We start from the raw sequence: 12500 nt of genomic DNA, 5'->3' as shown, positions 1-12500 counted from the left end.
TGAACAAAGTCATTGATGAACACTTCTCACAGCTGTGTTATCAGCATTACAGTAGAAGAGAAAAAAATGACAAATGATGATGCTACTACTTTAAACTTTGCTAACGTATTGAATTCTCTATGAAATAGTTTGATATCTCGTAAGCTTTCAGCCAATGAGAGTATGTGAATGCTCAGGGTTACTTCAGTTATCCCTCTTTATGTCTGCTGTCATAAAACCAGCCCTCTTTATCCTTTAGTGTCACTCTGCATGTCCCCATACCACCTTTCTGCTTGTCCAGGGCCCAAGAGAAAGAGAAGGGAAATCATCTCTCTCTCTCTCTCTCACACACACACACACACACACACACACACACACACACACACACACACACACACACACACACACACACACACACACGCTTACTTCACTAACCCTTTTCATTTAGTGTGAGGTAATTCCTCTCAATCTGTGGCCTGAGGTCTACTGGCATAGAGGGAGCACTAAACTAAGCCCCGGTGCTGACAGACACCCAGATCACTGCGCCCGTCCTCTATTTTCCCACTGCCCATCTCTCCTCCCCTGTTCCTCCTTTGCTCTCCCTCCGCTTCCTCTCCTGGCCAGCAGTCAAGCAAAAACGGGGCCCTGGCTGTGTACTGCTAGCAGCCCGCGTGGTCACTTGCCCTCACAGGGCTCAGAGCGAGGCTCAGCTGAGGCTTAAGCTGCAGCCACTACCAAAATGGATGAGCTTAGAGTACAGCTGTAGCCTGCCTCTGATTTTAGGGTTGAATAAATTGTTATTCATAGAAAAAGTGGTTGTTGTATTAAAAAGGAGGAACTGCATAATTAGCATGAGAGGCATTATTAAATGTTAGAGCGCCACCTCAAATCTAAGAACAATAAAAGTCAGAATTTCAGATTCCAAAAATGAGGAGAAGAACATTCGAACATGTTTGAATCTTTTTCATAAACACAGGTCAAACTTACATTTGCGTTTATAAAAATGCACAAAAAAAATTTAAAACATTTCCATATGTGTGTCACATTAAGACTTACAATACTTATTTCTGCTTTTGTTGTAACTCAAGTGCCGTTTTGTTCCTGGATTTTTTAACCCTAACCCCACGTGACAATGAAGCACAAAAACCCCACCACTTACCATCAAGAAAACCAAATCCTATAAATATATACATTCCATGCATTGACTGTTCTGCACACTGTGACTGTGAGGCTAAAGTTGGCAGCAGAGCGGCCTGGCTTGAAAGGTGATCTCGTGCTATTCAGAAGATGAACAGGTGAACAAACTCATTTTCTTCTCCGAGCATGGAAAAAGCAGCAGTCCTCCCTTTTTGTTTGCTTTCTAAAGATGTATTGGCTCTTAACGCAGAGTGCAGCTCGAGAGCTTTTTTTTTGTGTGTGTCACTCCCCCTAAAAAGCAAGCAGCCACTCTTGCCCTCTCTGCCTGCTCCCACTCACGCCACGTCTTTGATTTTTGTCACCGGAGTTTGATATACTTAAACTGCTTTATGTGGCAGCTGGTTCAACCCCCTATTGACTTTGCCCACATGCCCTCAGGCACACACACACACACACACACACACACACACACACACACACACACACACACACACAGAGAGAGAGCCTCTCCTTTCCTCAGTGTTATTTTAACAATGCCCCCCCCCCCCCCCCCCGCCCTCTCACCCCTCCTTTGGACAGTGCTTGTATAGACTGTGTGCCAAGAGAAGGATTAGTGTTTTATATCACTTCTGACATTCTGCTGGATCCCTCCGTGGCTCTAGTTTCTAGCATCTGGACGTTGGATGTTTTCAGCACAACTTCCACGCTTGTTGTCGCCCTCGTCTCTGGAGGGAAGTCGGCATTGCTCGGTGCCTGGGCGAAGCCACACATAGAGCGCTTCTCAGCCATTAAGCCACTTCTCCCTGATGATGCTGCACCCCTGTTCTGTCCTAAACATCCGTTTGTTTAACGTCACGCTCAAACCCCAGAGCAACCCGTCAACTCCAGATATCAGAAGCTTCGTGTTGACAGGCCTCATTGTTCCTCATCTTCTCCGTCTCTCCGTCTCTCCGTCCGTCCTTGTGCCCCCCCCCCCCCCCCCGTGCTTATTAGTTAATGAATTGCTGCTCCTAAAGGCGATGGGAAAGGAAAACAGGCTGGCTCCAGGCAGATTGCTGGCCGAGGCCGCTCGGGTTTCAAAAACACTCGCTCGTGTTGCTCCGACAGCCAATTTGTCCCAGCCTTCCTCCAACAAAAGGCCACATCTGGTCATTAGATCCCTGCTGGTTTCTGAAGGACAATGTGGACAAGACCCCCAACCACATTTGCGTAGTTTTGTTTACGTGCTGAGCTGTTAGAGCCGCATTCTTGGCCGAGTACGCTAACAATCATTACCCCCACTTCTTAAATGTTATGTCTCACTCAGACTAGATTTACATTAGCACGTTCTGATTAGCTTTATGTCATATCTGACACACACTGGTTGCCATATGCGCTAATTCTATTCAGAAAAAACAAATGAAACACTTTGGTGCAGCAGGTTGTTTCCATCACATGAATCACAGGTAAAAACTACATATGCTTTACCCATTCTGACTGACATTAGATGATGGAAATGAATAGCCTATTAATATATGGCATCCTGTTTCATTCAAAGTATTCCAAGCCACAGTCCTGCTACCCTGCTGTGTGTCTTCTCTTATGTAGTAGACATGGCAGCTGCAGATATTAACCAGCTACTACATCTGCTCTCTTTACTTTGATGTCAGTATACAGTAGTGGCTGTAGTGTAATGTTCCTATAGAAGTATCTGTTTTCTGTCAGTCATTCATGGAACATTGACTGTAGGCTGGAGTATTTCAGGCTCCCTGCAGATCCTTATAAAAGCTTCAAATCTTAAGGTATTCAGTTTGATTTCAGTTTGTTATTTATCATTATTATTTCTGATTCTTTTACATAAACCAACCAATCAGCTTATTAATGAAAGTAACAAATAATAAGCAGTTGGAACTATAATAAAACTAATCATAAGTTACAGTCCTATATAAATGAGTTGAAATGATCTCCATGTCAACCCAGTACAACAGTAGCATCCTGCTTTTGTATTATTATATGACTCATAATATATTATATATAGGAGTACAACAGTCACATGTGACACTTTTCTGTATTGAGTTCTAACTTGAAAAACTTTATAACATAACATAGCTAACTTAATGTTGTGCTTATCATTATTGTATTAGAAATAAGTTTGTTCTTCCATTGCCTGTTATAATTTATTGTATTCTTTTGTGGTAGCAATGGTATAATTTTTTCTTTCAACAGGTTTTACATGTATTCCTGTGTAGCGTATAAGTAGAGGGAGGTGAATGGTCAGACTTTTTCTCTTTACATCATGCTAACATGTCAGCATACACTCAGTGACTGCTTTATTTGGAACATCTGAGTTTTCTCATAGATTAAGATATGTCTGCAAATAACAATTTTTATTATTGATGACTGTTGAGATCTTTTAAAATGTCTTATTAGTGTTATTAGAGCTATTGTAAAAACAGAAGATATTAGCTCCATCGTTTAAGAAAATAGTCACATTTAGGAAGCTGGAACCAGTGAATTTATGTCATTTTATGCTTAAAATATTACAAATCAATTAGCTCAGTTGACTGTAAATTCTACCTATATGAAACTTCTCATGTTCATTCAGATTCTTATTATAAAGGTAGACTTCATGGTAAACATGCTGTATTGCTTGTATGTGTGTGCAGATGCTAACCATGAAGCAGCAGCCGAGGCCATCGAGAACATGGCAGACGCAGTCACACACGCCAGATTTGTGGGAACAGACCCAGCCAGTGATGAAGTGGTGCTGATGAAAATTCTACAGGTACGACCAATGAGCTCACTCTGACCTGATAGACCTGACTAATGAGCTCTGTGTTGTCTCAAGTGAATCCATTACAGCAGTGCACAAACTCTCTCGTGAAGCTTAAAGTTAACTGTTGTAGAGACTGTGTGACAGAATCAAACATGTTGTAAGAAACAAACCTTACTTCACTTTTAGAGAGAGGCTGAACATGATGACTAAACATTACATCTTCATATTTTTCAATTTTTTGATAAATATAACACACATTTTGATATTGATTAACATTTAACTCTGAAATATTTGACCCTGGAACAGTTTATTACACTACTAGTATGACTTGATTCCAGTACCTGAATATTTTCAATTTTGTCATCTCATAAACCTGCAAGATGAGCTTGATTGTTGCCACTCTGAACTTTAACACAATGTCATTGTACTGTTTCAGGTCCTGAGGACTCTGCTGCTGACACCAGTCGGAGCCCATCTGACCAACGAGTCTGTCTGTGAGATCATGCAGTCCTGTTTCCGGATCTGCTTTGAGATGCGCCTCAGCGGTGAGTCGCATCACACACTCACTTGTACTTTTCCCCAATATGACTGATTTTAAACCTTACATAATGTTTAGCTATTTATTTATTGGGGGAAAACATCTACAGTCATTATTTGAATGCTGTTTTTAATTACTTTAATAAACACAGGTCAAATTTGTACATTTGCATTCATAAAAATGTATATCAGCTGAACATATATAAAAAAATAAAGCATTTCATTTCCATTTTTGTAATCTGTGGCTCACATTATCCAGCTAAAAGATAAGTGTTTATTTACAGTACAGCTCTCAAATGTTAAAATGGGTCAAATTGGACCCTGAACAGTATGTAAGGGTTAAATGATATTACTTCAGTTATAATCACATACATCACAACTCAAATGCTGTAAAATCTTTAAGCACCTCCTATAGATAGAAGATAAATCAGAAGATGAGAAAACGAATGGAATAAGAATACAATCAAAAATATGTTCAAACTTTTCTATAACCATGTCTATTTCATTATAAATGACTAGTTTTGCCCTTTTAATATTCATATTAAACAGCTTCAGAGGAAAAAACCCATCATATGATGCTAAACCTATTAAATCTGTAATGAAAGATTACAAGTATTGCCTCATTTTAAACTCCCCATGAAGATTGACTTCATATCTTAAAGTCCCTCACTCCTATATTGACTGTATCCTGTTTGGTTCTAATATCTGTTCCTCTTCTTTGTGTGCAGAGCTCCTCAGGAAATCAGCTGAACATACACTGGTTGATATGGTGCAGCTACTGTTCTCCAGGTAAGTGAATGTGATAGCGCTGGATAGAGATAAAGTACCAGATAAAACTGATTTGAACAAATAGAATGCTTTTAGGGGCTGTATTATTTATCAAAACACTTCTTGTGTAGAGTAGTTGTTGTTTCACCACAGAGGAAGAGCAGGCCTGACTACCATGCGCTCTTCCTTCACCTCTCTGATTATAGATTAGAGCTTTTTAGCATATATTCAACTCCTCCCGGTCCTCATTATTCCCCTAAAGCTCATGAATTTCATTTTGCACTGTGCACAGGGTCAATGGGCCACTGATTCACTAATGCCATAACATGATTTCTCCTTTGCATGGCATTTAACATAAGAGCTCCTCTTCCCCCAAACCCCCCCCCCACACACACACACACCTGCCCCTGTGCAGATGCATCAGAGTGCCAGTCACATTCAGTCACAGACAAGGAGATGAGCCAATTGAGCTACACACTGTATGATCTGCATATAGATGAAGCTGGTTCTCTGCTTCAACAGCAAAGCCCCATAAAAAGACACACACACACACACACACACAGGTGCACACACTGAAATTAGCATTGCCAGCAATTCCAGACTGGACGCAGTCAGGAAATCAGCTACACAAAAAAAAAAGCTAATCTGAATGTGAAGGAGCAAACCTAGAGAACAAACACAGCTCCAAAATAAATAAATAAACAAGTTGGGTTGTGTTTTAGCTCCTCTCTGAAAGGCAAGATTTTTCACAAAGTAGCCGTCCACTGACACTCCCTCTGCCAATTTTTTAAATTTTATTAGCGGGACTCTTGTGTGGCAGCTTGTTATCACGTCGTCCAACAAGAGTTTACTGTGAGAGCATGGAAATAGAAAAGCTCGTAAACTGGAGCATCCGTCATCCATGAACACAAGATATAAATTTAGTGCAGGCTTTTTACTACGTACTGCTGATACTGCTCACACATACACACACACACATACACACACACACATACACACACACATACACACACACACACGCTCATTTCGATCATGTCCAACCCCTCCTGCTTCCCCCAGTCCCCCCCCCCCCCCACTTGTCTACAGACCCTGGATAATAGAGATGTGAGTGGGTCTGGGCTACCCCCCCACCCCCATCAGAGAATAATGAGCAGCTCCTCACAAGGAGTCTTAGATTGCCTGCTGAAAGTATTAAGCATGTTAATCTGTTGGACCCACAGATCATCCAATAATCGCGCTCGCAAGACAACACTCTATGAACGCAGAGTTAATGTCAGGAGGGAGGGGGTCGCCTGTCGTTTGCGTGCGTGCGTGCGTGCGTGCGTGCGTGCGTGCGTGCGTGCGTGCGTGCGTGCGTGCGTGCGTGTGTGCGTGTGTGTGTGTGTGTGTGTGTGTGTGTGTGTGAGAGAGAGAGAGATTGGCGGTGACATCTCATTTTCCAGCAAAAGCCGAAGAGTCCACAGGAACTTAGTGACACACACATAGCAGCAGCTGAGGCAGGGATATCCTTCAGTAATCATCTAAACAAAAATCTACTCATCCATCTTCTCAAATGTAAAATCCTCTTGGTCTCTAGTGAGCGAGGCCAGCAGCAGTTCATTAAATAGAACGGGTTTTAGAGCGTTGGTAAGATTAAACAAGACGTTTGAAGAGCTCACATTGTAACCAAGGCTTTCTATTTTAAATGTATAGACTCCAACCCCAGATAACCCTGATCATTTTCTCGTGGTAATATTTATATAGACGTATATTCCCAGGTCGTAACATGTTCTGACATTTAGTTAAGTAGGTATCTTTATTGATCCAGCTAGGGGGAAATTTAAGATTTACACAACACCACGTAATGGTGAATGTAATAAAAGTAAATAATTATTATTTCAAAAGTTAAAATAAAATACAGTACTATATACACTAAACAATCTCTATGTAAAATAATCTGCAATTATATAAATGTACAATATACATAAATTCCTGATACTATATACAAGCGTGTAATGTTCCTGGTTAGGTTACAGTAGGTTGTTCTGAGGAAAAACATTTATTAAAGATAAATAGAAGAATATGGTAAAATGTTTTGTTCACACTCAGTACTAAAATTTAATTTTTGTATTTAACCCTCCTTCTGGGTTCATCAGGTCAAAATTGACCCAGAGGACAACAGACATTAATGTAATTTCATTTAAATGAGGCCTATTGACCATAATTTCCAAAAATAAGTGTAAAGCCTAAGGTAATAGGTGGAATGAAGTTTGGCTAAAAAGGTTTAACGCAGAATTGGGTGATAATGTATACCTTATACCTAACCCAGGCTTAATGTAGTTGCAGGTTGTCAAGCACAAATGAACTGAAAATGCATTAAGAAGGGAGCGAGATCTGATCAGTCAACACATGTTCAGTGTTGTGGATGACAATACCTCAGCATCCTCATCTAAACCATAAGAGATTGTTTGTGCTAATTGCTAATAGAGCATCATTAGCCTACACCCCAGGATTTACACCAGCTTCATTTACACAGAACATCATCAAGCCCAGTTAATGACAAGACAAGCTCTGTGTTTCACTGTTTGTGCTGTATTCATAGTATTTGAGTTCATTTAACAGTTCCATCAAGATGTTTGGCAATACACATGTGCATCAAGCTACAGCTGTAACAGTGAAAGATGAGAGTAAAATATACAATTTCAGAAACCCCAACAACAGAGCTGCTGCTAATCTGTTTACCACCTGCACACATTTGTTTCTTCCTAACATGGAATAAAATCCCAGAATTTTCATGTTTGGGTCATACTTACCCAGCGTTTAAAACTTAGCACCTGTTCCAACAAATTAAGGACGATCACTTAGGATGATAATTGGTTGATGATTAGTTACAAATTCAAGTTTTCGGCACCCATAAGGATGAGGCCTGGATCATCTTTATCAGCATTGTGATTAATTGTTTTCTTGATTACATTTTTTTTTTTTTTTCAGAATACCCCAGTTCAAAGAGGAGGCAAAGAATTATGTGGGTGCCAACATGAAGAAGGTAACAGGACTAAGATATTGAATGAGTATTGAATCGACTCTGTGTTCCTCTTTTCCTCTATTTTTTTTTGTCCGTCATTGCCATTGTGCTGTTTTCAGGTTTTTGTCTGTGGCCGTGAAATACAGTTCATGACGTAGCATCATTTCACTGAATGAGAAAAGTGAAAAAGTCCTAAATACCAAGATCAGCCACACTATTCCTGCCTATTGTCATTTTTAGTAAAGTAAAAATTACTTTTAAGACCCTTATTTGTGGTTGTTCTGCTCCCATCACCTGTTCATAACAGCAGTGCAGCTCCCTGTAATCTCATTTTGGTCTTTTCAGTTCACTTTTGCTTTTTGAATTTGTTTTTATTTAGTTTTGTTTTTTGAGTTGCCCATCTCTGTGTGTCTGCCTACTTTCCTTCCCACAGACTCCATCCTGTATCCTGGACTCTCAGGATCTTATTTGTGCAGAGCAGCGTAGAAACTCAAGTCAGAATGGCCTAGAGAGGGTACTTAACTGGCCCATGCCACTGTTCCACTGGGATATATAGTGCACTGACATAGGCAGGGTTAGCATGGCTTCTTGGTGGGAGGAGTGCATGGCGGGGGGGTTGCATTTCGGTTGCTGTAAACTTTGTCGGTTTTTCGAGTGACAACCTTAAAACAACCAAATGTGCTCATTTTGATTCCCCTTAAGAAAAGATATATAAATAGTTGAGAAAAATGGTCAAATTCCCTGTTATTTATGATCTAGTATATAAGAATGAAGATCCCTAGTAACACATCACTCAGGAATATAGTTGGAAGATAGCAGTGGATAAGACATTGTCAAACTGGATTAGGCTGGAATTATTATTATTATTGTTATATTATTATTTAATTTCTTTAAACTTTTACATTTTATTTGAATGTTTCAGACCAAAGAGCCACACACATGCATGAATATACCTAATGACTCAAACTTCTCCTGGTTTGCTGTTTTGTTTGAATGGTTTACGTATTGCTGTAATATATGTACTGTAGTATAACGGTGAACACTGATCTGAAGACAGTAGTTCCAGCACTGGTGTTTGTTTTTTTTTTTTGCATGGTGTGCCTGCTCATTAGCTGGCTGTTCATCCTCTAGTGCTAGTAGTAGAGCCTATAGCGGCTGTGTCTTGTGCCCTGTTTGGATACCCGACCCCCCCCCCCCCTTTTCTTATCATGCAAAACTGTATATTGCCTGAGTGTTATGTGTTGGTCCCACTGCTGAATATACCCATCACTAATCACGGGCACCTGTCCGCTCCCCTTCTCTTCTGAGGCTTACAATATCTTGTGGAAAAACAAACGAGTGCAGGTAAGGAAGATGACTTCAAGTATTTAGGCTGGAGGTGCCCCCCCCCCCCCACCCTGTCCTTTTTAAGACTTCACTAACCTTCTTCACTCAGCAGTTATGCAGAAAGAGGAGCTTGACATGGTGTCTTGTCCTGTACTATGCTTAAATGATTGTGTGTAGTGAACAAAAAGCAACTGATGTAGATTATTTTTAGACCGCATCATAGTTCACTGATATTTCTGTTATTTAATTATTTATTTTCGTTTACACAATCATGCTGCTGTATATCATCCCACCCATATGCTTCATCAGCTGTTGCAGGAATGGATAGAACATTTTATTTTAAAGAAGAAAAGTTGAAGTCATAAAACTGTTATTAGAACAGTGCCCGAATCTATAAATGGTTAGAATCAGTAAACGCACACACACACACACACACACACACACACACACACATTATTCCTCATAGTGTGCAGTATATGAGTGCATGACTATGCAAAAAGGAGTTGTTTCTATCTATTTTGAATTTAGAGAACAAACATGCAGTAAGATGTGAGCCAGTGTGAGCTTTAACGCAAGTCCATCTGAATTAAAACTTGTTGCACAGATCATCTCACCCATCAACCAGTCATGCAAGTAATCGATTATCATAGATATTATGTATAAAAACAACATTAACATCATCCTTTTAGAATAGTTTTTACAAAATACAATTTACTTTGAGAGGAAACAGAAATTTACAACCAACTTCTCAATAACCCTTTAAATGCATCACTTTTTTACAACACAAGTTAGCAAATTTGATCCGGTTTGAATCTCATCTTTAAAAACACAGTATAATTAAATGTCTTTGATGTCAATATAAGCTTATTCATGCATTATTTTACTAAAACTGAGAGATTTTTCTGAAGAAATTTTGTTGACACCACAAAAATAGCTTAGTCCGAAGTCTAGTTCCTAATTTAACGCTTTCTGGCTTAGTGTGCCCAATTTAAAAGTCTAAAATGCCTCTTTTTTATTTACATCATCAAGTTAATATTATGACAGGGGTATGTTTAGTACACATATGTATATCAGCTTCATTTCCAACACCGTAATTGAGCACAACCCAGAATATAACTAAGATAATGACAGTGACAGTAATCACAGTAGTCTGGTGGTCTTAGTACCAGCTGGTTGAGAGAGACACGACAGGGCCAGCAGATGCAATACACTGGTAATGGTTAAGGCTATCAAAGTATGTTGTAAAAACAGTGTTGACAGTTTTAATATATAATACTAGGGCTGGATATCGTTTAAAAAATTACAATGACAGTACCAATCCAAGTACTGATACCAACTGAGTACTTTATTCTATACCCATCATTATTTTATCCAGTGTAACAGGTGTGTAGTGTAGACACACTTTAGAGTGTTTAGGTAGCATCTTGGCTGCTGAACTGCAAAGCATGCTAACTGAAATTCACCACGACTTCACCACCACAGATGGGTTGTAGCTGCTTTGGCAGTGGACCAATCACATGCCACATTAAATCGAAGAACACGTGTGTTGATTGGCTGTGAGCAAGTCCATACAGATTTTCTAGCTGTGTGTGCAAAAAGGATGGATTGCAGGTATCATTTGATGGTAGAAGTTTCCATACTACTTTGTATCGATTTATTTCAGTCAATACCTTAAAGGTATTGAGTAGCGATACCCAGCCCTGTATGACACATAATCCTTAATTTCAGAATAGATAGACTGATCATGGCCTCACTCAGTAAACAATTATCATTTTAAATAAACAAAACACCTTAAGCCTAAAGTAAGATTTTTTTTAAAACAGAATGGATTCCACCAAGTGGATCCCACAAGTGAGCTTCAGAGTAAACCATTGCCAAGCAAAATGAGTGATGGTATGGTGCATCAACAAAACTGTGTTGGTGCCCAGCAGTAGACTTTCTCTGGACAGGTCTCAATGAGTGACCACCTCTGTCTCCTTCAGTTGAAGATGCGTGCTGGCGGGATGAGTGAGTCATCTAAATGGAAGAAACAGAAACGCTCACCAAGGCCACCTCGCCACATGGTCCGAAGTCCCTCTGGTCAGATGGATCCAACCGCCCTCAGCAACAACTTATCTGGTAAGACACATGCATACTGGCATGATACATACAGTATGTACATCAGATGAACTTTACATACAGTAATTGTGATGGAGGAGGTACATGTGGCTGCCAGACTACATCATCCCGTCATTATCACATCATCCCATCATGTGACTATATCCCTCTCTGGTCAGGTGGTGTCCCATTCATTGAACAGGGCTCATCCACCTCTACCTTACCAGCTTCAGACAGTGCTGGCTCGTCCATCTCCAGCCCTTCAACCACAGACAGCGGTCTGGACACCTGTTCCAAGGCCACCTCCAGGGAAGACCTTTCTGACCTGGAACAGTGTAGCTCATCTGCAACCACGCCAAGCACAGCTACGGCAACCCCCCGGACTGAGCCTGGCTCTCCAGATACACAGGTAGGACCATAGGCCTGTTTTTTGTGGAGCTGATACATGACGATAACTTTCACAATAACCAATTGTTTGTATTCTTTTTCTCCATTCTCCATTTGTATACAGCCTGAGGGCAGACAGGTTGAACCAACCCAGTCAGCCTCAGTGGAGTCCATACCTGAGGTTCTGGAGGACAAAGAATCCATCGCAGAACAGTCAGACAACACCTCTGTTCATGACATGGACTATGTTAACCCCAGAGGAGTGCGTTTCACACAGTCCACACAAAGAGACGGTAAGGATACAGACTGTTTATGAACCGCTCATCCGTAGTGATAGCTTGTGCTCTTACTCCTTGATCTCAGTTCTGTTTTAATGTGTTTCTTTATGCCACTATTCCCTCGTATGTCCTGAAAAAAAATACCAAAAGTTTTTTTAGAGCTGCAAAAATGTTATGTTATGTTACACTGGGTCCAGCTTCTCAAATGTGAAGTTGTGGTTTAACACCTCAT

General features: G+C 40.3%; 1 protein-coding gene across 2 annotated transcripts in view; it reads left to right on the top strand.

The window, feature by feature from the left end:
• The window catches only part of gbf1 (golgi brefeldin A resistant guanine nucleotide exchange factor 1), a 93397-nt gene that overhangs the window by 53333 nt on the left and 27564 nt on the right, over nucleotides 1–12500 (top strand). For both annotated transcript variants that reach the window (XM_053333457.1, XM_053333456.1), the window contains exons 5-11: nucleotides 3762–3880; nucleotides 4308–4416; nucleotides 5137–5197; nucleotides 8147–8201; nucleotides 11489–11624; nucleotides 11783–12012; nucleotides 12115–12283. In XM_053333457.1, the coding sequence (XP_053189432.1) occupies nucleotides 3762–3880; nucleotides 4308–4416; nucleotides 5137–5197; nucleotides 8147–8201; nucleotides 11489–11624; nucleotides 11783–12012; nucleotides 12115–12283 (879 nt within the window). The remainder of the gene's footprint in view (nucleotides 1–3761; nucleotides 3881–4307; nucleotides 4417–5136; nucleotides 5198–8146; nucleotides 8202–11488; nucleotides 11625–11782; nucleotides 12013–12114; nucleotides 12284–12500) is intronic.

Source organism: Scomber japonicus, chromosome 14 (genome assembly GCF_027409825.1).
Source record: "Scomber japonicus isolate fScoJap1 chromosome 14, fScoJap1.pri, whole genome shotgun sequence".
Taxonomy (NCBI): Eukaryota; Metazoa; Chordata; class Actinopteri; order Scombriformes; family Scombridae; genus Scomber; species Scomber japonicus.
Note: the sequence above shows the minus strand (reverse complement) of the source record. Positions and strands in the feature narration are given on the sequence as shown.